The 26,108-nt window shown below is 44.1% G+C and overlaps 1 protein-coding gene across 3 annotated transcripts in view; it reads right to left on the reverse strand.

The window, feature by feature from the left end:
* Positions 1 to 26,108, reverse strand: part of Ptprg (protein tyrosine phosphatase receptor type G) — a 682,360-nt gene that overhangs the window by 136,014 nt on the left and 520,238 nt on the right. For all 3 annotated transcript variants that reach the window (XM_021181278.3, XM_021181279.3, XM_029468957.2), the window contains exon 6: positions 14,567 to 14,633. In XM_021181278.3, the coding sequence (XP_021036937.1) occupies positions 14,567 to 14,633 (67 nt within the window). The remainder of the gene's footprint in view (positions 1 to 14,566; positions 14,634 to 26,108) is intronic.

Genomic DNA, 26,108 nt, shown 5'->3' on the forward strand with positions numbered 1-26,108 from the left:
GGGCTATATTTTATGTTACCCAATATCCTATCCACACACCAAAACACTTTCACAGCATTCAATACATGCAGAAGGTCCTGTTGCAACTTTAAGTGATTTGATCCTTAAAATAACTCTATCAAGTTAGTCCCATTATATGGACCCAATTCCCAGAGTCTAGAATGTCGAACCAGAGAGTTAAGAAACAAGTCATCCTAATTTCCTAGCAGTAGACAGTTCAACCAAGTATGCCCTTTTTAATATTTGTGTGTGTACATGTGTTTCTGTTTCTGTGGATGTCTGTGAATGTTTGCATGTAGAGGCCTGATATCAGCCTTGATGTCACTCATTAGGCAACAGTCATCTTGGTTTATGAAACAGGGACTCTTCCTGGCCTGGAACTCACAGTTAGGCAGACTGGCTAGTCGGTGAAGCCCAGCATGGAGGCCTGCCTTTGCCACCCGTGCACTCTCATTACAAACACACTCTCTCACACCCGACGTTTTGTTTTTAGCATGGGTTCTGGGGGTCATTTTCAGTCCCTCATGCTTGTACAGCAAGCACTTACTTCCCTGACAGAGTTCTCTCCACAACCTAGAAGTGACGTTAACATGCTTGGCCCATGTAAAACTCAAGGCCTAGAGAAACTAACTACAACTCTTACGGTTATAAGAAGACAGGGTACAGTGGTCTCTTACTCAGGCACTACAACAAAAGCCCATGCTCCTAGAAGTTTTAGAATAATTTTTTTAAAGGAAAAAATGCAAAAGCTTTAAATCATAGGTTTTGTAACCAAAAGCTCACATCCACTGATCCCAGTTGAATGAAAGTGGAAACTAAAGGGCTTGCCTCTCCACCTCCTGGCAAGTCTGGGCTTTAATTTTACCTAGTTACCAGGGAGTCAAATCACAGAACACCTATCAAAGTGTGCTTTGGCCTTTGCTTGCAGCCTCTGAGTTTTCCAGGCCATACAGCAGCCAACACAAAGCCGGAACACCCAGAGGGTGTATTTAGGGCTTGGCATCATGGGCAACAGAGCTGCCACTTTCCTGTCTCCCTTGAGCAGCAGATGAAGTTGGCATCACACTAAGTGGCCTGTGCTGGGATCAGAGGCTCCAAAATGAAAATCAGAAACCCTGTAGTTTTTCTCTAAGGGAACGATCCACGTCAGGTTTATAGGTGAGCAGGCTGTGTGTATAACCTCAGGGAGAAACAGGATAATCAATCCCTGACAGCTGATATTGCCCCAGACTCCAGGAAGAGGTGATTGTTCTAACAAACATGAAAAGATGAAGCAGCACCCTGGCCTACAAACAGGGTGCAGTGACACCCTAGTGAAAGAGAACGCTGGTTCAGCTGGAGCAAGATCCAAGCATCTGTGAGTTCCAGTACGGTCTCATGGGAGCTCCAAGTGTGAGCCTTGCTGTGACGAGGCTGACCTCGAAAGTCTAGGATGTGTGAACAGTTCTGGGACAGAGTTGGCAGACATAGCTAGGGGCTGGATTCCATTTCTCTGTCACCACCTCTCTACAAACCTAGAAGGCTGGAGACTGCCCTAGGGAGGAGCTTCACGAGGGAGAACACCATTTCTTTCAGCAACTCTAACACCACAAACCATAGCCGTTATGTCCAGAGCTGACATAGAGACCAAAGGTCACTCCCAGAACCTCTGACTTATTCTAATCTGTTAATATTGTGTAACATTTCTGGGGTCAAAAGCTTGAGGCAAGCAGAGACTCAAGTGTAATCTCTCCCTAGTATTTGGAAATGAAATTCAGGACCTACACCTCGCTTTTCCTTTTTCAACTTGAATACTAGTGCCTTCAGGGCACACGCTGTCTGTGCCAAGGCTCTAACCTGGGCTTTGGAATGAAATGATATTGAAAAGCTGTGCAACTTTAGGCAAAAGCCTTATCATCTCTGGGCTGTGTCTATAATCTGTAAAATGGTCATCGTGAGATCTTAAACCCTCTAGAGTTGCTCTGACTACTCAAAGTGACTGGGATGGAACAAGGGACTAAACCCAGTGCCTGAGCCACTGTAAACCTTCATTTCACAGCAGCCCCTGGCTGAGCGCAAGCAGAGAAGATTCCTAGGCTGGCTTGTGCTGTGTTTTTAAGCAGGGATAGCAAGTATTCTCTATAAAGCTAAAATATTTACCTAAATATTTACCTATTACCAGAGAGTAAATATTTTAGGTTTTGCAGGGCAATAGATAGCATCAAAGATATCATGTTCAAACTCAGGTAACAGAATCACAATCTACAACCTTATTGAGGACATTTTAAATTTAATAATAACTGCATACACCCTTCAAAATATGTCTACATTAATGAGAAGGAAGGATCTCATATTCAGAGAATAACATTTTGTATAATCAGAGAGGCAGTATAAGAACTCAGAAGCTGTGCCCAAATTGGCAGTGGAAAGGACAGGGCTTTCTGTCCAAAATTTGCCTACCTCTACCTTAACCTAAGTTCCATAAGGGGCTCCCATACAATGTGACACAAATTTCATTCTAAGTCACAGCCAGACTTTCGAGAGGGTCAGGAAGCCATGGTATGTGTTAACAATACATACTAGCATTATTTTTTTTTTGAGACAGGGTTTTGCTGTGTAACACAGGATAGTCTTGAACATAGTCTTCTGCTCAATGCCCTGAGTTAGCAGAACTTTCAATACTGTCCCATCTGCTTCAGCCACAGCATCTGCTTCAACCACAGCATCTGCTTCAGCCACAGCATCTGCTTCAGTCACAGCATCTGCTTCAGCCACAGGTACTGAATTGACAGAACCAACTCATGAGACAGGCATGGGGAAGATGAAAGAAGGTGTGACCCAGCTCACAATGTAGCTCTTCATGAAGGTCTCAGTAATGGAGATATTAGAAGGAAGAGAGCTTTGCCGCAGCCAAGCCATGTAGGCTAGAATCACAACTCGGCTTCTCCAGGCAAGTTACCATGCTTCTCTGAGACACAATGGTAAGAGTGCCTGATATTGGCGTCTGAGCAGTAACTAGTTAATACTGTTTATTATTAACTAGTTACTCAGCACTGAAAGTGCTTGTCATTGAGAGTGCCCAGAAGGTACTGTTCGATAAAACTAGTCTGTCTTGTGACAAGTTTATTGAGACTGTGTTGTTCCACACTGATCTCAAAAGTGCATCCTTCCCCCAATGTCTAGCCTAATGAGTAACTTAAGTCCGAAGCACTTCTGTTTCTGCCACCAACCAGTTGAGAAGCACACAGGGTACACTGTATTTCTCCCGCCATGCACTGCGTTGCCACAACAAGCAGGTGCTGGGCAATACTAGGCGAAAGGACAGAGACGGGACGAGCCTCCTGCTCCACTCACTAGGATCCTGGGTGCTGTATGCAGACAATATTATATTTTAATAATTAATTGTTCATCAAAGAAAAATATGAGGAACAGGGATGCCAAATTCAAAGTTATTCAAATTGCAGAAATGAATAATGCATGGATTTTATATTAAATACACACTGTATTAAGTAGTCTACATTTCACCAAACTCTGTCTTTCATTTTTTAAGCATTTTGAACGACAATATGAATAATCAGTTAGGGGAGGTTTGTTTGGAAAAAGGAATACCTTATTTGAATGCAAATGAAGTATATTTGAAGATGATTAAATTTTCCTTATCAATTAGGAAATTTTGTATGAGGGTCTTAAAGTCATGGTCAGCCATTAAGTTCAACCCAGCACAGTTATCCTTGCAGCTTCCTCTCAACACTAAATTATATCTGGCTCATTCTGTTCAATTTCTTCTTTCTGATAGCAGTGCCAAGAGGCAAGTTTTAATTAAAGAAAATTTGAAAGATTCAAACATGCATAATTGGATTAAAAATGTGATCATTAAAACATTAGATGATAATCATCTGATTGATTGCATTTTTCAGTGTGTTAATAACTTAATATTTGCAATGCTTTGGTTACATAGGGACAAAGAAGTCTCTTTAGAAAATATGCTGAATAGTCAACATATAGAAGATAGCAGTGATGTCATTAAGAACTGTGGGATTTACCAAGCAAGGTGGCATACACTGCTTGCCATAGAGAAGAGTGGGATACTCAACAGAAGCAAGAAAGAGGCAACATTACTTATTTCTGTCTTCCTAGAGAATTCCCAGAAACCTCAATAATGGGATAATTAGCTAGTGCGGTTGTGCCACCTAAGTGAGATAGGCTTATTGGATGAAGAATCCAGATCACCATATGCAAACACAGAGAGGCCCAGAGAATGACATTGTCCCACAACCCTAATGCAAAGCCACTCATCTTCCTTGACTATGTTAATGGTTTCAGATGACTAAACAGGCTATTTTTATCTAAAGTTGATGTTCTAATAAAACACATTGACGCTAATCTTTTCAAACACAAATTATATGAAGATCTCAAAGAAATGGATGTGGCACTGAAATTACAAGAGATACATAATGACAACACCCGGGACCATCCAGAGCTGTTCTAGGGCTTGTCTCTACCTGTAAAGCCCTGGAGACCATAGCTGACATGAGGATAGATCCCTGGGGCTTTCTTTTCACCAGGTCAAAGAGCTAATTCATAAAAGGGGACCGAGGTACACAAGAATTAAGTGGTTTTGACAATAAACAAGAAAGTTGTTAGTGCCAGAAGGTAAGTGGGACTAAAGGCATCTCAGACTGGGCAGAGGGACATATAACTTTAAGCACTCCAGCGACAGAGATGGGCAGATCTCTGTGAGTCTAAGGCCAGCTGGGACAACAATAGCTGAGACCCTGTCAAAGAAAAAAGAAAAGAGAGAATGAGGGATAAAGTGAAAGTCAGAAGAGCGAGAAGCATCTGAGAATCAGTACACCTGGGCTCACTTAGGGGCTCTGCTCCAGGAGTTGGGACAGCTCGGCTCATCCCTAGGAAGCCCCAGCTTTCCTCTCTGTCACAGCATTGAAATCTCCTTGGGCTACTATAGTGATGACACAATGCTACATGCAGAAAGCACTAAAGGAGGGCTCAGTCCAGCAGGTAGGATAGCTAAGATGTATTTTATTTTTTCCTTTTTCCACCTTTTGTTTCATTACCCTAATCAAAACAGTGCTGGTCACTGCAAACCATCTTAATTATCAATGTCATCACTGTTTCCTTTATTTTCTTTGCTAATTTTTTTTAAGCCTAGACTACCCTTATCCTTATGATCTTCCAGTCCATTGAGTGCTGGGACCACAGGCATCATCACTATGCCTGACTTCATTTCCTTTAAGTTTTATATGCCCTAGCAAGGTCAAACATCATACTTCAAAAGCCAGGTAGTTGTAAATGCATAGTTACCAGCTGTCCATAACCACTATGTGCAAATCAACAGGGGCGATGGTGCAGGAGGGATCCCAGATCGAGCTGAGTGCGGGCACACTGTGTGCTGTAACATAATGTATCTTTATGGTAAACCAAAGGCCTCACTCCCACAATGCAGTAGAGAAAACTGAACTTTGGGAGAGCAAGTAATATCTGCTCAAAGGGAGGAATAATATTCAAAGCCAAATCCTGTGCTCTTGGCCCAGAGGTGACAGTACTTCTCCTCTCTTAAGGTGACATATGCACAGCAGAAAAAAAAAAAAAAGGTATAAAGTCAGCCAAGGGAAGCCAGTGGATCATTGGTGGGTTTTCTTAAACCCTTTGTTCTTCATATTTCACAAGGTTAGGCATGTTTCCCTAAACTCCTATAGTCCTGTTCAAATGATAAAACATCCACAGAGAAGGGTGGTGGGATGAGAACTTCTGAGGCCTTTTTTTATGACCTAACACTATTGTTAACAATGCCATTCAGTGATAAAACAGCACTCACACCGCATCCTACTTCCTGGACTTAACTAAGAAAAGTAACGGAAATGACTCACATCTATGGTGGAGGTTTTGATAAACTCAAATCTAGGAAACTGGAAATGGATTAAGCCTGTCTGTTTCTAGAAGATTTTGAGATCAAAGGCATTCAGATAAGCATCAGTCCTTCCTGGATCCATAAAAAGACAGGAGCCAATTGGCCAGGAGCTGGCTGCCGCACATTTATAGCACACTTCAGGAAAGTTCCATGTAATTAAGTGCTGGAAACATAAACCTCAAACGGGAAATTTTGTCTCGTGTTACGATGCTCGAAATCACCAGTGAGCTGTAAATGTTCAGAATTATCAGTGAGTCACAGACAGCACAGCACAGGTTTCTTCATTCAAAAGAGGGAAAATCATTTGAGCAACTGCTTCAAGGTAAACATTCCAATAGAATCCCCCATTAATTCACTAGAAACACATTTGAGGGCAAGCCCAAAACCAAAGCGTATCCTGTTACATAGTGAGGAAATGACCCAACTAAGTGCTTATATTATCTGGTCACACTCACACACACACACATGAACATACACATAGACACACACACAGGGACACACACACAGAGACATGCACATACACACAGAAACACACACACACACTGCATAGGGGCAGTGCTACGAATAAAACAAACAAAACACCAGCTACCACTAAGGCGAGGCTGGCAAACTTTTTCTGAGAAGAGCCAGAGAGCAAATAGTTAAAGCTTTATAAGACTGTTGTGTATTGTTGGTGACAACTACTGTCAGTGTACAACAAAAGCAGCCACAGATAATATGCAAGCAAATGAGTATGGCTGAGTGATAAAACTTTATATATAACGACAAGCAGTGGGCCAGTATTTGTTTAACCTAATAAAACTTTGAACAAGCAAGAAGGAGGCTTGATTTGGTCTACAGATTTTGGTCCCTTGAGCCCTAAGCTAGAGTAGAGTGTTCTGGGCACAGAGTGCACACCACTTCCATGTCTCCCCAGCCTCAACACATTTACCCAAGGCAGAGGAAGCTCATGTTTTCCAAATGGAAATATTGGTGAGAGACCTGGCCCTTTGCACAGGCTCAAACAGCTTCCAAGCTGGAGAGCCAGAATTCAAATCCAGGGCAGCCTGAACTAACAGGCTCTTCAATAATATTTTCCATGTCAGCTGGGCTCCTAGAATCAAATTTCAAGTGGAAAATAAGAAAACACGTTTATGTTTGGACACCATGAAGCAACTTTGCAGGCAAGTGAAATACCAGTCTCTGTAGCAGCAAGAATGGCATGTATAGAAAGAAAATGTTTGCACATGCAAGGGTCAGCTTGCTCCTTTGATCTCACTGTCTTGACTTGTGTTTCCCAGACACTCTGAAGGTGAAAGGAAGAATGAACGCAAAGATGCTTAAAGCTCATGGGTAAAAACCAGGCAAGATGCCTCCGACTGATCCAGCTCAATTCTGTGATGTTTTGCTGGTACATAATGGCATGGGTAACTATTTCTGTACTTATTAGCCCCACCCCCACCCCCAGCAAAGTCTTATTTCCTAGATTTTGTGCTGTGCTTCCAGAATTCATGCAGATATTTTCAGAATATTTAGCCATGTGGCCCTAGATAGTTTTTCTTTTTCTTTTCTCTTTGGAAGAGATGAGCCATAGTCCTCTCAGTGAGAGAGCAATAGCTGCAGACTAGAGTCCATTGAAATACTTAACTTGCTCCTTCAACAAAACATATTTGGTATGACTCTGTCAAGACTGAGACTTGCAGATGGACACACACACACACACACACACACACACACACACACGAGTGGCAACAGACAGCCAGGGAGAAACAGGACCTTAAAGTTGGACCACTTCTCTCAAGGCGTGGCCTTGGATCAGCTTCCCAGCAGTGCCTGCATCACTTGCTTGTGGCAGGTGGATCAAGCAGTTGGATGTCAAGAAGACTCCGTGACACCTACTGGGCTAGTTTGACCTTTCCTGGTTGTGTACTGATCTTGCAGCAACACTGAAGCAAGGAGCTTTTTGTTTTGAGACTGGCACCTGCCCCACTTTGTTGCTTTTTTTTTTTTTTTCCTTTTCCTAAACCCTAAGAGCAGAGCAGATACTGCATCTAAAGTTAGCTCTTTAAAGATAAGACCCCCGAGGCAGACTCAATTCTTTCATGGTCTTGAACCAATTCACAGATAGAAGAACCGGTCTGTCAAGGGTCCTTACAGGAAAAAGGTTTGAGAAGAGCGCTGTCATCCCCTCTTGGCTTGCTGTGAGGTCTCTGGTACAAGAGTCTGAAGCCCCTTCTTTTGAGTTATAATCATCATATGCTTTGACTGTAGAATGCAACACAACAATGCACAAGGCCAAAATGGCAAGCACCCTAAAACAGTGCTGGTGTGGCACCTTCACTCGCTCTAGTGACATCATCACTATCCCCCTCTACCCAAGAAGTGAGCATAACTTCCACTTCGAAATAATCAAACAACAATAATAATGCTTTTCTTTCAGGCTTACCATCACAATCTTGTAAAACCTTGCTCTAATCTTTCTCAACTTCTCAACTTTCTGGCTCTCAAATACAACATGTTGCTTGGTGGTCCAGTCCTTTTCACTCAATGCTTTACTGTATGATTATGCTGAGTTATCTTCACCTAACCTGCAACGGAATGGGCTATTCTGCATTGGGGTAACTGGAAGAAGCAATGTCATAGGCACTCCTGTACTCTTCTCTTGCCAGGCATATGCCTGAGTTCTCTGTTAGACTGTACTCAGTGTTTCTCCAGAGTGGCTGTGCTAACTTATCTCACAGCACGTACACAGTCCTTGGTATTTGCACCATAGTCAATATTCAATACTTTTGGCAGTTTTAATAAGTTTAAACTATCTATGCATGCTGATAGGATTTTCTTGTTGCTTAAAGCTTGGTAGATAGGATCTATTGATGAAATTAGTGTCTGAAACACTGGAGCTAGCCTTAATTCTCAGAGAATGTATGTACAAATCAGCACGGACACCCAGGTGAAACTGTAGTATACTATGGCATCACCGTCCGTGAGGTGTGTTCAACCATAGGTGTGAATATGTCCCAACACAGTCACAAATGTACTCCAAACATTGTGTGGGGTTTTGGTAATTTGCTCTTCTAAACTCAATCAGTGATTCTCAGGTATGAACTTTGTGTGTGATAACATCATTTCTCACTTCTAAGCTATTAAAGAGACCCAGATAAATAGGTTAAAACAGCACTTTACAGCCAGGAAACGCTGAGCCTCACTGTCACCTCATTCTGCCATTCTGGCTTGTAGCACCATGGACTGATTTGGCTTATTCTTGCACTTAACATAAATAGAACCACAAAGTATGTGTTCTTTCAAATAGGTTGTAGGTTGCCATTTTTTTTTAAACTGCTGCATATAATAGGCTACAGTCTCATATATATCATGGCTGGAACCTATGCTCCCACTGGTGAACATTCAGTATTTTTAATTGATAGCTATTAAAAACAAAACTCCTGTTTACAAGTATTTTAAGTGACTTTGTGTCTACACTTTAGCATGAGGTAGCAGACTACTTGTGCAATGTGGCTTTCTCAACCAGTCCAGCTATGAGATCATAATCTTGTGACATGAAGCCTACCTGCTGAAGCACACTTCTTTCTTTTTTTTTTTTTTGAATTAATTTTTTTATTAGGTATTTTCCTCATTTACATTTCCAATGCTATTCAAAAAGTCCCCAATACACTCCCCCCCCACTCCCCTACCCATCCACTCCCACTTTTTGGCCCTGGCATTCCCCTGTACTGGGGCATATAAAGTTTGCAAGTCCTATGGGCCTCTCTTTCCAGTGATGACCTACTAGGCCATCTTTTGATACATATGCAGCTAGAGTCAAGAGCTCTGGGGTACTGGTTAGTACCCCAGATGTTCATAATGTTGTTCCACCTATAGGGTTGCAGTTCCCTTTAGCTCCTTGGGTACTTTATCTAGCTCCTCCATTGGGGGCCCTGTGATCCATTTAATAGCTGACTGTGAGCATCCACTTCTGTGTTTGCTAGGCCCCGGCATTGTCTCACAAGAGACAGCTATATCTGGGTCCTTTCAGCAAAATCTTGCTAGTGTATGCAATGGTGTCAGCGTTTGGAAGCTGATTATGGGATGGATCCCTGGATATGACAGTCTTTAGATGGTCCATCCTTTCGTCACAGCTCCAAACTTTATCTCTGTAACTCTTTCCATGGGTGTTTTGTTCCCAATTCTAAGAAGGGGCACAGTGTCCACACTTTGGTCTTCGTTCTTCATGAGTTTCATGCGTTTAGCAAATTGTATCTTATATCTTGGGTATCCTAAGTTTTTGGGCTGAAGCACACTTCTAATAAAGTTCCCAAATGAGGCTTTGGAGAGCTTCTCATGGCATGGATGTTAGGAAAGGGATGAGATGCAAACACGTCTCACAGGAGAGTTCCAGCCAGCCTGTCAAACAATAGTGTGACAGACTTTGTTTTCAGAAGGCCCCAGAGGCCCTCTGAGGTATGTCTAGAATGCTTTCTTTATTGAAGAAGCACCATTTGAGTCAGGTGTGGTACGTAAGGAAGGATGGATAGGCTGGCACCTGCTCCTGCCACATGGCAAGGTTGGCTGGAAGCAGCCGACTTACACAATACTCCTTGCTTGCTTCACTCTGTTAGGGGCTCAGAACAACTCCAGCCAGCACCGGATTTTGTCCACAGATTGGGGAGAAGATGCATCTCAGTGCAAGAGGGAGGAGAAGAGGGAGGAGTATAACGCAGATGTGCCAGGAGATTTACAGGTGCTGCATGGCATGTTCCTCTGAATTATAACATCCCTTTGGAGGGAGGGAGCCTTTAGGGGATAAATGGCAGGTAAGCAGAGGTTACACATCTGGGAGAAGAGACAGTAGATTCATGAGGGCAACCATTAGAAGTATGAAAGGGAGTACTACTTGCTGGGGCTGGAGACACTGACAAGCCAAACCCTGGGAGCTGTCTGCAAGAAGCAGAGTGAGCTCCAGGGTCCCAGCCTTCAGGAGTCATTCACCATGCTGGAGCTGGCTTTCTGATGATGTAGCTACATTGGTCAGGACTTTATACTTAAGCTTGTTATCCCTGTACATTGTAAGGAAGCCCTCACTTATATTCCTGTTGGTAACCCCAATACAAACTCTTGAGTCCACCAAATTGCACACTGGCACAACCGTCTGTCATGGGCTCCCATTCTGGGGTGAGTGTACCTGAGTGCTGCATCTCTCCCAACAAAGTCTGTCACACTATTGTTTGACAGGCTGGCTGGAACTCTCCTGTGAGACGTGTTTGCATCTCATCCCTTTCCTAACATTCATGCCACGAGAAGCTCTCCAAAGCTTCATTTGAGGACATTATTAGAAGTGTGCTTCAGTGATCTGAATGTGTGCTCATCAGAATCAGGAAGAACAAAATGATGGTGGGTTGGGGGTTTGGAAAGGAGGGGCAAACAGACAAGGCTCAACACCCAGGCAACTGGCATCAGCAGGGTTCCTCGCTGTGCGGGTTGGTTCTTTAAGGGCAAATAAAGAATAAGTAGGAAAAATACATACTTTCAGCATGAAACTAAATGCATGTTTCTCACCAGTCAGCAGTTTTATAAAATGAATTACATGCCAACATTTCTATACAGCTGTTAGATGCACACTGCATTTTGACATCACAAAGGTAGGCATAAGAAACAGTGCTTTGTGTGGCTTATGAGCTTCTAGAGTTTATCTCTGTAGCAATGGAGAAAAATGTCACCGTGCTCAGAGTCGCCAAGGAACCATATCGTCTGTCCATCTAAGGTCACTGCACTGAATCTAAGCTTGCTCCCAGCCTGTAGCATCTTCTCAGAACTCTTCAGGCATTAGTCTTGACATCTCCATATTTCCAAGTCTAAGTGAAACTGGCAACTCTTCAAGCCATGGCCTACTTAACCATAGGTTCCTCCCAAGAGTATGGACTCCATGGACAGCTCCACACACTGCACCTAGCTCAGTGGTGTCAATCACTACAGGAAGAATGAAAAATGCCACTCATAAGATTCACTGAACATTTTAGAAGAAAGGATTCATGACTAGAGAATCCACTGCAGGGGTCAGGGGTGGAGGGTGGAGATCAGGTGGACAACTGCAAACGGAAGCAGAGGAGGCCTAAGCTATCTTTGAGAGTGGCCCTTGGGACAGACACTCTTTCCAGAGACAAGCTGAGGTGAGGTCACACATTCCAGATTCTCTCTGTGTCTTAATGGAATACCCCTACCATAGTGAACCAGCCTATGAGCAGCCAGCAGGGAATCACACAGGTCCCTGACCACCCTATGCAGGCTCCATGAAGGGGCAGTCTTGGCTCTGGAGTTCTTTGATGTTCTGGTCAACACTTTTCAGAGCCTCTTCCAGCTTCATGCTTTTCTCCTTTCTCTCAGAATGAACACTGTCCTCATTCTTCCCAGGCCATTCTTCCCTACAGGACACCTGTCTTTCACTAGAATTCCATGGTGGCATCTGAGCCAGCACCAGATAACTCATCGCATCTCTGCCGAAGGACCACAGGTGACCTCTCTCTAACAGCAGAACAGCCAGTTAATAAGAAATTAACGTTCTAAGATATGACCCGCAGAGGTCAGGAAGGAAAAGCCGCCTCAGAAATCCACAGCCAGTTTTTTGCACTTCACACATCTGCAACATCATTCCCTAGCCAGAGAATCTGTGAAAGGCATAATTATTTATGCTCCTTCAAATCAGCAGATCACAAAAATCACTCATAGGACATTCAAGGAAAAGTACAGTTAGCTTCAACAAAGTCTTTTCAACTCTTCAGGATGTCTGTCTGACCCTGCCTGCCGCTTACTTTCTCTCTTAGTCAGAAACAAGACTCAGAGGTTTTTAGTCCCTCCCTCACCCTTTTTTCTATTTTTATATGTTGATATTTTCCCTTGTACGCATGTACTTTTGATCTGATTTAGACATTTAGGTGTGATTTATTGAGCAGCTACTGTTGCCAGGTGTAGTGTGTCATCCTTCCGCATTTATTGAAGCTCGGGGAGGTATTGCATGAGCTGATAAACAACAAAGGTATTCCAGACACATCTGAGAAGAAAACGTGGATGATGGCACAGGGGTGATTGTAGTGGGTAAGAATGGGTCATTCGACAGGTGAGATCTGAACTCAGACTACTGAGCATATTGGTGGAAACACCCTTGGGGTACATGCAAGGGGGAAAGAGAAGGTGCCAACAGAGGAAACAGCCAAGACTTCAGAAGATGGGCAATGTTTCCCTTCCCTTCCCTCCCCATAAGAGCTGGGTGGGACCATCTCTATCTACGACCAAAGCCAGAGCTGCCTGTAATCAGGCTCACATCTTGGTTTTACTGAAGAAATACACGAGCTCTTCTTGGAGGCAAACATTGTTTGCAACTCTCTATCCTGTCATAGAGCAGGGGAGGAACCTGGCATCACCACACCCCTCCTTACATCAGACAGCACTCCTGAGTGGAATTGTTTGCACCCCTTTCTGATTGACTCGTGTCCAAAACGATGGCATTAGGTGGGGTTTGGGGAAGGTAATCAGGTCACGAGGAAAGGGTCCTCACAGACTGTGTAGCTCTGGAGAGGCAGCTCAGTGCTAGAGTATTCCTAATAGCAAGGCTCTGAGTTTGACTCCTGGATTTGAGCCTGGGTGGGGCTGCTTTTAAGTTTGTGCTGGAGATCTGAGCTCAGGCCTCATGCTGGTGAGGTAAGCACTTTACCGACTGAGCCATCTCCTCAGCATTCTGTTTTCACTACGTTTATTCTTGTTACCTGCCGCACGACTGAACAGAACAATTAATGCTCAATCCAACTTAATCGAACTCTGATAACAAGTTTAGTTTCCCTGGAAGAGGTATTTGTTAAGCTCTGCAGAATTGGCTTGTGTCAGAAGACAATCCTTGCAAAAGGTGTGAAGACATTTTATCACAGTTGCGGGAACAGAGGGAGATTTATCATGGTTACCAATGCTATTTTTGTCAATGTCTTTGGAATTCTAATTAGATTATTAAAACTTTACAAATCATTACCCGAGATCCAGACTCAACACCTTCCTGCAACAAGGGTGCTTCTGAAACGAGAGTATCCTGGTGCCCCAGGTAATGATGCATTGGCTGATAATAAAGTTGCAGGGAAATTCTGCCAATAAAACCAGTTGGAAGAGACAGAACCATTCATCTTACTTTCTCTCCCAGGTTTATGCCTGAGGATATGATGTCTGCCACACAGAACATCAGCCTCGCCCTTCCATGTCAGCAGCTGCATGGTGCTGGCTCACAGACTGTGAAGTTTAATGGCTTGTCCTGGCTACTTATATTTTCCCCTTAAATTTGAGAGGCAAATCAAAAATATTTACAAGTGACATAGCACTTGGAAAAGGAATAATTTTAGGAGAAAAATGAGACGAATGGCAGATTCAACACCTAAGAATCGTATATCTTAGAGCATTTTGATTTACAACCTGTGCATTCACAGTAACACCTGAGGGGAAACAAATGGCTCACTGTTAACCCAGGCCCATTTGCAGGTTATATATGCAGGTGCTCTATATCCATCAGATAATGACTCTAAAGCCCTTTAGCATCTGAGGGCAAGAAATGGTATCACCCTCGGTCCTCTTCGAGATAACCTGATTCCTTCAGGTACAGATCCAGGCCCTTCACATTCTAGCTAAAGGAAGAAGATGGAGTTTACTCACCGTGATGTACGACGCCCTTCAGCCCATGGATAATAGGATCCAGTGCAGAATTGTCCCTCGGACTGACCTACATGTAAAGGAAACATGATTGGTTAAATCTGTCCTGGCATCAGCTTCTACTGCCTCAGTTTAATCTTCTAGAGAGAAGGGGGAACGGGCTGTGTCTAGCAAGCCGGTGAGGTCTCACACATACCAAACGCCAGAGATTTATGACACAATAAAATCAAGGGAGGAAGTCTAAATCACAACAAAGAAACTTCTCAGAATACATTATAACAGGAGAGGAACTGCCACCTCCATAGTGCAATCTTAAAAAGCTACTGCTTCGTTTTATTAAAAGCAGTTCTGATAGGCTGAAAAGTCATTGGAATTCGTCAGAGAACAATCCATCACTGGCTGAGTACTTCAGCACCTTCTGTTGATTGTGGTTTTCCTTTCTTCTTAGAAAATGTACCAGTTCCCTGCCAACTCATTCTCCTCTGTGAAGACCCCAGTTCCCCGGGAAAATGCACACTCTTTATGCACATTTGTAAGAGCCGCTCAAAGCAGGATGACAGAGAAAGGGCAGCTTTTGGGAGATTGTGTCTCTACCTTCACCTTTCTTCTGGAGTTGAGGTTTCTCCAAACCAAGCGCACTGGCTCATTTCTGCAACTTTTCAGATACTATTTAGATAGTACTTTAGATTAAAATTTCCCCAGCATGCTTTAGTTATAATTATTTACAAATAAAGTATAACAATGTCTACAGTGTGCTTTAAAATAGTCCAGGAGTGGGTACCAGCTGGAGAATGGGGCAACATGGTACTGACCATGGCCCAATCACTTAGGGCCTTGGGTGATAGGTACAGGAGGGGTCGTGATATCTCCTTTCTATGTCTATGCATGTCCTTTTCCTCCCCTAAAAATAAAGAACGTTTCAAAATCCATTATCTGTGGTTAGCAAAGTTCCTGCATTTTTCCCCTTCAGGGGCTGCAATTCCTATTAATCCACTTCTAACATAATGAAGTTGAGATATTGATGAACCTTTCAATGTGAAGCAAGACCCAATTTGCTGTTTCGAGTTAACTCAGAGGACTCTGGGGCCAGCCCTATGCTGAACTTCTCGGAACTACAAAGGATACACACTACTTCCAGGTTCAGCAGATGTCCCCACCCCTGTTGACAAGCCATTCCTGACTTGCTCTTTTGAAGAATAATCTACACTTCACACATTTCTTTCCCTTCCCTGCTCCAGTACCTCTAGGGCACAGTAAAGGCTTTAAAGGGAGGCACCTCTGCCCTCCTAAGGGAACATGTGATCATATATTTCTAGTTGTCACTACTAGAGTGTGGGGAGGGCAATTCCACAGAACCCCAGACACCTAGTGTGTATAGAACAAAATAGGAGTGCTCTTAAACATCCCACGATGCTCACAGCTTTGCCTTGTAACAAAGAACTCTCTGGTGTCAGAGGTCAGTGTGCAGGGGTGAGTTGAAGAAGCATTTTAAGGAGCTTCCTGGGGAAAAATGACAATATTTTCATGTTTGGAGTCCCGTGTGTGTGTGTGTGTGTGTGTGTGTGTGTGTGTGTGTGTATCTTCAGCATACAAGGACTATTACGCAGTCTTCTGTTTACAGACTAAGAACAGAAGAACATAAAGTAGAAATTGACACTGCAGTGTAAATACTACAAAAGAAAAAAGAAAGGAAGGGATGGAGGGAGGGAGGGAGGAAGGAAGGAAGGAAGGAAGGAAGGAAGGAAGGAAGGAAGGAAGGAAAACGGGAGAGGAGGGGAGGGCCATGAACTGAGACTCAGAGTCTTAGATCACACAGGTAAAAATCTGGATGTTGGCATAACTGAGCCTCCAAGTCATCTGACAGGGAGTCCAGACCAGGGCTATGTAAAGATTAAAATGTAAAACTTTCTTAGAAAGCCAACATATGGCAAATACTGACAGGATATACCAAATCAAAAGTATACTTGAAGAAATATTGTATTTCCATCATCCATACATCCAATTACTGTAAACATTACAGATGAATTAAAATTACATGTACAGATGAATTACAAGTAATTCATCTGAAATTAACCCCCTCCCCCGCATCACAATGCAGGACTGAGAGAACTCTCAGTAAATGTGGTCACATTTTAAAAGCCCATAAAGAAATCCATGTCACAGGCTATAGGGAGAAGGAAGATTTGGATGAGTGTCCTCTACTCATCTGTCTTCAAGGCAGTGTTATATATAGGAAGTGGTGGAACACTTAAGGGTTAGGGCCTGGTTGGGAGGTTCTCAGTCACTGGGGACATGCCCTGGTGGGACCCTAGGCACACCCTTTCTCTTTATCGTGCTGGGTGATGATGTTAGAGGTTAGCACTAGTCTTCACCCCACCATGTAATGCCCACCTCAGGTCCAAAGTAAGGGGGAAGGCAATCAATCATAGATTGGAAAATACAAAAATGTAAGCCAAAAGAAATGTTTCCTAAGTCAGTTATCTCATGCATTTTTGTATGCAACAAGAGGGTAACAGAGAGGTGGTTTCTTTGATTCAGGGGAATAGAAACATTTATGTGAGTCAAATTACTTAAACTCCTGAAGTCTGTGAGGAGATGGTGAAGTCATCTAATCCCTGCCCTCCTTGCCACACTCACCTCTAGAGTTGGAGTTTGTAGTTCTCATCAAGAGTGTTTATCACTTTTCCCTACTTTTAAAACAAACTGTCTATCTCATTGTTTGGTATAAGGGGAATCTGGTGAATGTGACAAAGGCAGATGCTCACGAGGCATTGGGACCTAAAGGCCACCATGAGAGGAACCCACACTGGCCCATCACAGGCTAGAAGGGAGGCGAGAATGAACATGGACAATCCCAGCTGGCGTCCTTCTAGTTTGCCAACTAGCAAAAGGTAAGCAAGGCCACTGAAAGCCACGTGGCCTCTGTTGAGCACCTGCAACTCATGGAGAGATGCTGAGCTCATGCCGCCAGGATACACTAACTAAAGCATAGAATCCAGGAATAATAATGTGCCTGACATTTCAACCATTCGGGGTCATTTTCTTTCAACAGCTTCTGTGAGTGCACGCTGAGGCTGAGGTTGGAGGGACAGCTATGATGTCAATAATTCCCCCCACCAACATGTGTTGCTCCTAAAGGTTTCTGAATAAGATTCCTGATGAGACCAATTCAGCTGACTTCCAAATGCTGCTCCGCCTCTGCTGCTATCATGGCAACCTTCTAGAAACAGTTTACACTCTTTACACTTCATTTACCTATAGCCAACTGTCATCCGAACAGACGAAACAGAAAAGACCCAGCAGAAGGTGGTGCATGTATGGCATCCTAGCACTGAGAGATAGAGAGAGGCAAGAGGGTCAGGAGTTCACGATTATCCTCAGTTATATAGGGAATTCAAAGAAAGCCTGGGCTATGTAAGACTCAAAAAGCAAGCAAGCAAGGAGGAGGAAGAGGAAGAGAAGGAGGAGGGAGAGGAGGAGGGGCAATAGGAGGAGGAAGGGAGAGGAGGGTGAAGAGGAATGGGAAGAGGAGTGGAAAGAGGAGGGAGAGGAGGAAGAGGGAGAAGAGGAGGAGGAAGAAGAGGAAGAAGAGGAGGGAGAAGAGGAGGAGGAGGAAGAAGAGGAGGAGATCTTTAAAAGGGAAAGAAAGAATTCCTAAGTTTTACATTGAACACTATTTGGAGTCCAGTGATGAAATCTTCCAATGTCTAGAACATAAGTGAGCCCACTGCTCCGTGTGCCCACATCCAATCAGGTTCCTTCCGTCCTGCCATCTCAGTTGTCAGATCAGATGCAACCGTAGTGCTTAGGTTCAAGTAGCCCTTATTTTACTAACTAATGTCCCCAATGCCAGCAATTTTATTGTTATAATTATTTTATGATTGGCTTTTTCTCTGTTTGCTTGGAAACAAGTTCTCATGTAACCCATGCTGGCCTTGAACTTGCTATATGACTGAGGCTAACTTTGAACTCTGATCATCCTGCCTCTACTTCCCAAATGCTGCTTTCTAATTGGCTATTGTTAATTTTCTGATGTGTATACCAATTAATTAATTAATTTATCAATTGAACTTTACTGTAGGTATGCATGGATAGAAAAAAATAAGTAACTTATTGTGGGTCTGGGGTCCCCGGTAGGTCTCAGCATTTGCTATAGGCCTTGGAATACATGCCTGGTAGATAAGGATGATCACTGTACCATGAAGCTCCATCCAAGATGAGAAGGGATGTTTTACAGTCCAGGGGCCCTTCAATGCATTTTGTGTTGTCTGATGGTATGAAGGCTCAAAGGAGGTATCCCTAATCCTCCATGACTGACACTGATAACATACAAGTAGAAAATAACCAGGCAAACTAATCCAAGCTCAATTTCTGTTCACTTGTGATTACTGAACCTAGTTCAACACTCAAACCAGGGCTCCTCTGAGCTCAAAGGCCTGACCCCGGATTCAAAGCAACCCTACAATTCAAAGTCTCTATATAGTCTGTTTCAGCTGCCGGCGACAATACAGACAAGGAAAAGAGGAAGAAAATGGAGCTGTTGGGTAGTCAACAAAACTTCCTAATAACACTGAGCTCATTCGCCAGGCCATGGGTGGGGATCTAAACTGCATGCTAATAAGTGGATTTGTTCCAGGAAGGCAAAGTCCTCACTGAAATAATCCCTTCCACTGACTGTTTCAATCAATTTGCCACTTAAGCAAAATTGTGGATGTCAGCTAAGCAATGTGGGCAGCGTTTCAATGTGTCGGCAGTGAACAAGGCTGCTTTAGCAACCTGTGTTTACATTCTGGATTCCGTTCCAGCTAAAAGAGGCCAAGAGGGAGGGTGAGAAAGTGGAACTCTGAGTCAGGCATGAAGCCTCACAGCTTCAGTGTCTACATCCTTACAGGGGGGACATGTTTTCAGAATGTTCTCTAGGGACTACAAGTAGAAAGCGCAGAACCTTGCACTCACCATGGACAGTGTCTGTCTGGGTCCTACTGGACAGAAAGTTGCCTTAACCTCTCTTAATCTTTCAAAGGATGCCCAACAGCAAGCAGCATTCCTTCCCTGAGCATCTGTGTGCTCACTGTAAGAAATACCTCTTTGAGTTCAAATTTCAAAAGACTCATGGTTTGCTTGACATCCACTCAATTCTGTAATACACTGCTCATTTCAGAACCACACGAGGAGGCTTCCCGGCTCCTCCAACTTGCTTCCTTCTGCTTTAAGATCAAAGAGGTTGCATGGTAATACAGAGAAGCCAGCACTTCCACAAATGAGCTCTAAAAGGATGGGGGGGGGCACACTCTCCCTTCCCCACACTTTGTGCTTGAATTGAAAACTTAGCTCCTGGCACTTCCAATTTTGAGAAGCTTTGTAGCATTAGTCATCTTCAAAGGGATGGCACATAAACATGACGGAGGACTCTTAGTGCCTTCCAGTTGTCTTTAGATGTATCTCCAATACATAGAGACATTGCCAATTCAGGAAACTGATAGGGAGTTTGGGATTATAGCCTAACTTCAGGCACAAGCTATGGAAATATAAACCACCAAATTTTCTTTGCAAGTGATCGCTCATCACATGGGTTAGTCCTATTATTAAGTTAGTGGGCAGGGCCTCAGTTGTTGCTATATGTGTGTTCATCATCCAGGTACTACAGGACAGGGTTGTGCTTATTTCCAACTTGGAGAAAAATCTAACAAAGACAGAAGAGCCCCAGCAGACCATGTGTCACATTCAGATAGACTCCCATCGCCTTTTCCCAAACCCTGTGCCATTTGGCCCTTGTTTCAGATTCTAGTAATTTTCAATCTTTCAAGTCCTGGCCATCTGGTAGATAGGATGGCCAAGACAACTTCCTTGCCCCAAATCCAACATTGCCAGCTGCTGCTCTACTACCACAAACCTCATATCAAATAACCAGCCTCTTGGGGAAAAAAGATTTATGCTTACAGAGGGTAGAGCTGTACTATGAATCAGGGCTGCAGGAGAACGTGTCAAACAGCAGAGGAAGGTTGCACAACCTTCCTCAAATGCAGAAATGATCCATCAAGCCCAAGGGGTAGCAGATAACTGTGCCTTCAGAGGCTGACACAGCTGATCAGAAGAGGGCAAGAGCTTCCCATGAGGTCCAATTCCACACCAGTCCCCTCTTCTTCAGTTTCTCTCACCTAAGAGCCACACAGCAAGGAGACCAGCTTCTTTCATTCTGACTACAACAGCTTGGCTTCCTTTCAGTGCACTTTGATATCTCTTGCTGTTAAGAGCTACCTGGCACAAACCATTTTCATCCAGGCCTCTTCTTCACTACTGCACTGCTGGGAGCCCTTACCTGCCTTACCTAAGAGTCCATTTAGACTCTGTGTGTGCCGGGCAGAAGCCAGAGGATGCTGAGCATTCTGCTTCTCTTTGTTCCCTTCAGATAGAGTCTGACACTAAACTTGGAGCTAGGGTGGTGTGCTGGTTAGCCCGTGTATCTTTCTGTGTGCTTGGTTGGTTGCTTGGTTTGGTTTTGTCAACCAGATACTAGTCAGGGTCCTCTAAGAAGAGGGAGCCTTAACTGAGATATCTTCGTCAGACTGGCCTGGAGGCAAGTCTGTGGGGCATTTTCTTGATTAATGACTGATGTGGGAGGGCCCAGCCCTGTTGTGGTACCACCCCTGAGGAGGTAGTCTTGGGTTGTATAGAAAAAACGAAGCTGAGCAAGCCAAATAAGCATCATCCCTCCATGGCTTTGCCTCTGTTCCTTCCTCACTGCCCTCATTGATGGACTGACTGGCCTGGTAAGCCAGATAAACCCTGTTCTTCCCATGCTGCTTTGGTTATGGTCTTTATCACACCACATCAAAAGAAACTTAACTAGAACAGATGTCAGCCAGCAAGTCCCAGCAATCCTCCTGTCTCTGCTCTCCAGTGTTAGGGTTATGGGTGTGCAGAGCTGAACCTGGATTTTTATGTAGGGGATTTGAACTCAGTCTCCGCTCAGTCCGCAGTATTAAACTCTTGCCAGAAATTCGTGAAGTATGTCTATGCTCAGGAAGGGGGTTCTTCTACACACCAGTCTCTGATACGCTATGGTCCAACTGCCCTTCCCTTCCTTAGTCTTTTATTTGGGACTCAGAAACACTATGTTTCTCGGATACAGCCTAAAGCCTCAGTTCTGGATGCTCAAGGGTCTTTCTTCACTTTTGACATCTCTACATCATGTTGTCTGCTGGCTGTCACTGCTGTAATGGGATTATGAAATGTGGGATCAGAGGTGCTGAAACATTTTAGCACCCTACATCACAAGGAAATCAAGAAGGAAAAGGGGGACAAGCTTCAGAAGGAGGCCAAGCACAAGGCGCGGGGAAGGGGGTTGGGGGAGGGTATGGCGAGGCTATAGGACTTTTCCTGAGATGTGGTTAAAGAGTAGATTCCAGTTCAGAAGGGGGAGCTTTAAGTAAGTCTATCAAAACTCTAAGAGCTGAAGACATGGCTCACTGACAAGAATACCTGTAACCAGAAGGATCTAAGCTCAGGTCTAAGAACCCATGTAACAAAAGCCTGGCATGGCTGTGTGGGCTTCTAGCCTCAGCAGTGGGCTGAATATGGACACGAGGATCGGTGGTTTGCTGACTAGCAGCCTAGTTTCAGGTCCAGTGAGAGACACCACTCTGAGGGAATAAGGTGAAGAATAACAGAGCCAGACACTCACATAGGCATGTAAACCTACATACATGAATGAATAAAATGTACCCAAAACATGTTTGCATAGAAGACACACTGTCGTGTGAGAGTTTCAGTCTGACCTAATGGCTTTCTACTCAGTGTTGCCATAGCTTCGGGTTACAGAAGCCCTTGTCCAAGGGGAAGGCTTTGGCCCTTGGTCCTCATCTCACTTTCAGCACATGTAAGATAGACTTCTAGGACTAGCTGCCATGGGCAGATGGAAAGTTCCTTTTTGCAGCAGCCCCCAGGGAAGAATCTATGCAAAAAGGAAATACAGACACAAGTGCTAACAGGATTTGAACTCCCCTGTCATGACTTTATTATTGGTAACTGGCATTCTTGATGGTTACTAGTTAATTTATGAGTTATTTATCTTCAGAAAAAGGCACAGATCTACCGGACATCAGACTGTGCCAAGACAGGCTTTCTTACTGTTCACATAGGCAGTGACTTGTGTTCATGGGCATTCCAGTGTCTTCAGTGTGGTGGTCAAGTCCATTTCTTTGGCTTTCAGTTCACCTCACTCCTCCGCAGAAGTGGAGGAGAATGTGAGCAGGGTAGGCATTCTGCAAATGACACTACCACAGGGTCACATGGGTTTCTGTGCCTTGAAATGTGTCTCCTAGCAGCTGAAGGTATGATACCACCTGCTCCATCTAAGCTAGCCCTCTGCAAGGGGTGCGGGCTCTTGGACTAAAAGCACAGGTGAAATTCTAAACCCGTAAAGCTCCACCTAGAGTCTTAAGCTACAATGCTCACAGTCTCACAGTGATATTATCATGACCTTTAAAATAAAAGAGAGAGAAAACGTATGTTATCTAGGGGAGCCTGGGGCAAAAGAGCAGTGTACTGTAAGCTCAGTGGCTGGCCTGGAAGTTTCTCTCTACTCTGTGTGGCAGTGCTGAACAGCTCCTACTCTCCCTTGGTAATACCCCCACGATGCACCACAATGCCCCAACAATAGTAAAAGCTTCGGGGAGAGAGCAGGGCCAGCTGTTTCCCAGCATAGCGAGAGACTTCAACCAAAACACATTAGATGTGACCTTTTACCTTTGCTTTTTCATTCCCTCCGAGCAAAAAGCTGCTCCAGGCACTGCATTTACAAAAGACTCAGCATCCAGACAAGGCTGTGTAGGGACTACTGTAAATCCCTGCCATGTATGCAGCATGAGAAATACAAGACACAAGGCATACTGGATCAAAGGGATGCCAGACTGATCCTTGTGGTAAGAGAAAATCCTTTTCCATGAGCAGAAATCGCCACTGCTTGCATTAGGAAGGCAGGCAGACTAGGGAACTAGCTAAGAGGTGGCATGTCTAAAATATTTAAGTGGGGCCTGGGGGGTAGTTTTCTGGGACAGCACTTGCTGTATTGAGAACTCCTTGAGTTTAGTGCCTTTAGCACTGGGTGAGAAAAGAAGAAGGTAAACAAAATATTAAAATGACATGACTTGGAGCCACAAGTCATGGCCCACAGGCTGCACGCAACCCCAGGATAGCTATGAATGGGGCCCAACACAAAATTGCAAACAAAATATTACAGATTTTTTATTGGTATTTAAAAAAACATTGTGATACATATATCAACTTCAACCAAAACACATTAGATGTGACCTTTCACCTTTGCTTTTTCATTTCCTCTATCCATCTATCTATCTATCTATCTATCTATCTATCTATCTATCTACCTATCTATCTGGTGTATGCCTGTTCTTTGATGGTATGTGTGCTGGCGTCTGCACCTGTTTGTGTGCACATGAGGCATTGATGCGCGTACATGCATGTCTGTGTGTGTGTGGGGGGGGGTTGGGGGTAGGGTGTGTGTGTGTGCTCAAGCATGCATTTGTGAGGCACTAGGTAACTTCCTTTGTCTCTGTGTTCTCTGCATTATTCCAATCCTGGTCTCTTGCTGATATTTTTCAATAAGGGCAGTGTTCAAAACGTCCCAGAGATCTTCCTGTCTGCACTCTCCACAGCGCTCAGGCTAGAGGCACACACGGCCATGTCTAGCTTGTTCTGAGGTTGCCAGGCATCTGAACTCTGTCCCTCCATGGCCTCTTATCCACTGAGCCATCTCTCCAGCCTTGTGACTTTTTCTTAAACCCAGTGTAAAGTTCTCATATACAAACCTTGTAGGTGCCAATGTTGTGGCACAATGTGAGAGGGTTAGCTGTGCCTGCTGTAGTATTTAGAGCTGACAGGTGAATGGATGGCCACTGTTCTTTACCTGCTTACATGGACCCAGCTCTCTACTCTTATTCATTCAAATGAGTACTGAGCAGCCATGGGCGCCTGGGTTGGGATTGCTCTAGCAAGACCTCCAGTAATCCCTAATTCCCGGTACCTTGGTTCTTAGACTGGCTTACATTGATGCAACAGCATGAAGCAAAGCAACTGGGGTGCTTCTCTGATGTGGTTAGAAAAGATCCTTACCCCAGCTAGATGTCTGGCATCGGTACTTTCTTCATAGTCATGCTGGAGAAGCCTACACTACCAGGAAACACAGGTAAACTCTGCCATTGGCTAAGGACAGAAGTGGAGTTCTCTTGAAGGTGCAACCTAGGCCAACAACCATGAAAGCTTAGAAGTAGATCATTTTGAAAGTGACATGTCAGGTGGCCTGCAGCCCCAGCTGTCACCTGGACAAGTGAGAACCTTCACAATGGGCGTGTGTCATGGATTTAAGCTGTTAGACTTGTAGTAATGTGTTATGCCACAACAGACAAGCATATGACAAAACTGGAGTGTTAACTAGGATATGCCACTGAACAAGCTATGGCACTCTGCTTGTATAGTTGACAATCTTGTTCTGTCTGAAAGAGTACAAGAGGGACCTTACTGTCACACTGCCATCTCCCTTACCCTGTGATACTAATTCATTAAAGGTACTTGAGACTTGGTAGTTTCCATCCTTCTTGTTTTGCCCCTTTGCCAACCTCAGCTGCTAGCAGCGGGGGTGGGGCAATGCAATTCTAAGTCAGTTCCCAGTCAGGAAAACAGAGCGGCAATAGTGGAAAAGGTCAGCCAGCAGAGCAATTAAGCATCAATAATCAATTCTGAGACAGATATTTCAGCAGCTTTTATGTTTAGCCAAACATAGGCAAGCAATAAATGGCAGCATGGAATCTGAGGCCATCATCATGAAAGGTGTCCCTGGGCACAGTACAGGGCACAGTGTGGCAGCAGGAGCAGCTGCTGAGAATCCCAGCAATTGAGTGCAGCTCATTACACACCGCAGTCTTCTTTCACAGAGGTTATTTCTACTCCAGCTTCCTTTCAGGACTGAATGATTGCTCCATTAATGCAGTCTCTGAAGATGGATTAAGTATCAATTCACTCTCCTGAGCAATACCTCATAGGCTACCCCCTGCTTCAAATGGTTCTCCCACATGACAGGCTTGCTGCCTGCCACTATAAGAGAGACACGGTCTCCCTGTTGCCATCCTCTGAAATAAACCTGCTCACTCATCTGAACAGCACTCTTCATTCACCAACAGTGACAACTGCATCAGGGCCACTATTAAATCTGTCTCAGTACTCGATTTAAGAGCCTTAGTTAAGCAATGTCCTGGACATTACAATTGGATTATTTAAGTGGGTAAACATATCTACATCCACTAATTAGAAGAACTCCTGGCTCTTAAGTGGTCATGTAAGTGAGTCCAGCCCCATCTCAGGGAGGACTTGGATGAATGTGAGCCGTGCACATCAGCTTTGTATTTAAAATGTACCTGAGTTCAGCCGAGGATAAAATTAAATTGCAACAAGGAAAGGCAGAATTGTTCCCAGCAGGCTTTGATTGATAGGACATGCCATTTGTAGCAGAACGGAATGGAAAACCACAGTT

Source organism: Mus caroli, unplaced genomic scaffold (assembly GCF_978045245.1).
Source record: "Mus caroli unplaced genomic scaffold, Mus_caroli_1 scaffold_12, whole genome shotgun sequence".
Lineage (NCBI taxonomy): Eukaryota > Metazoa > Chordata > Mammalia > Rodentia > Muridae > Mus > Mus caroli.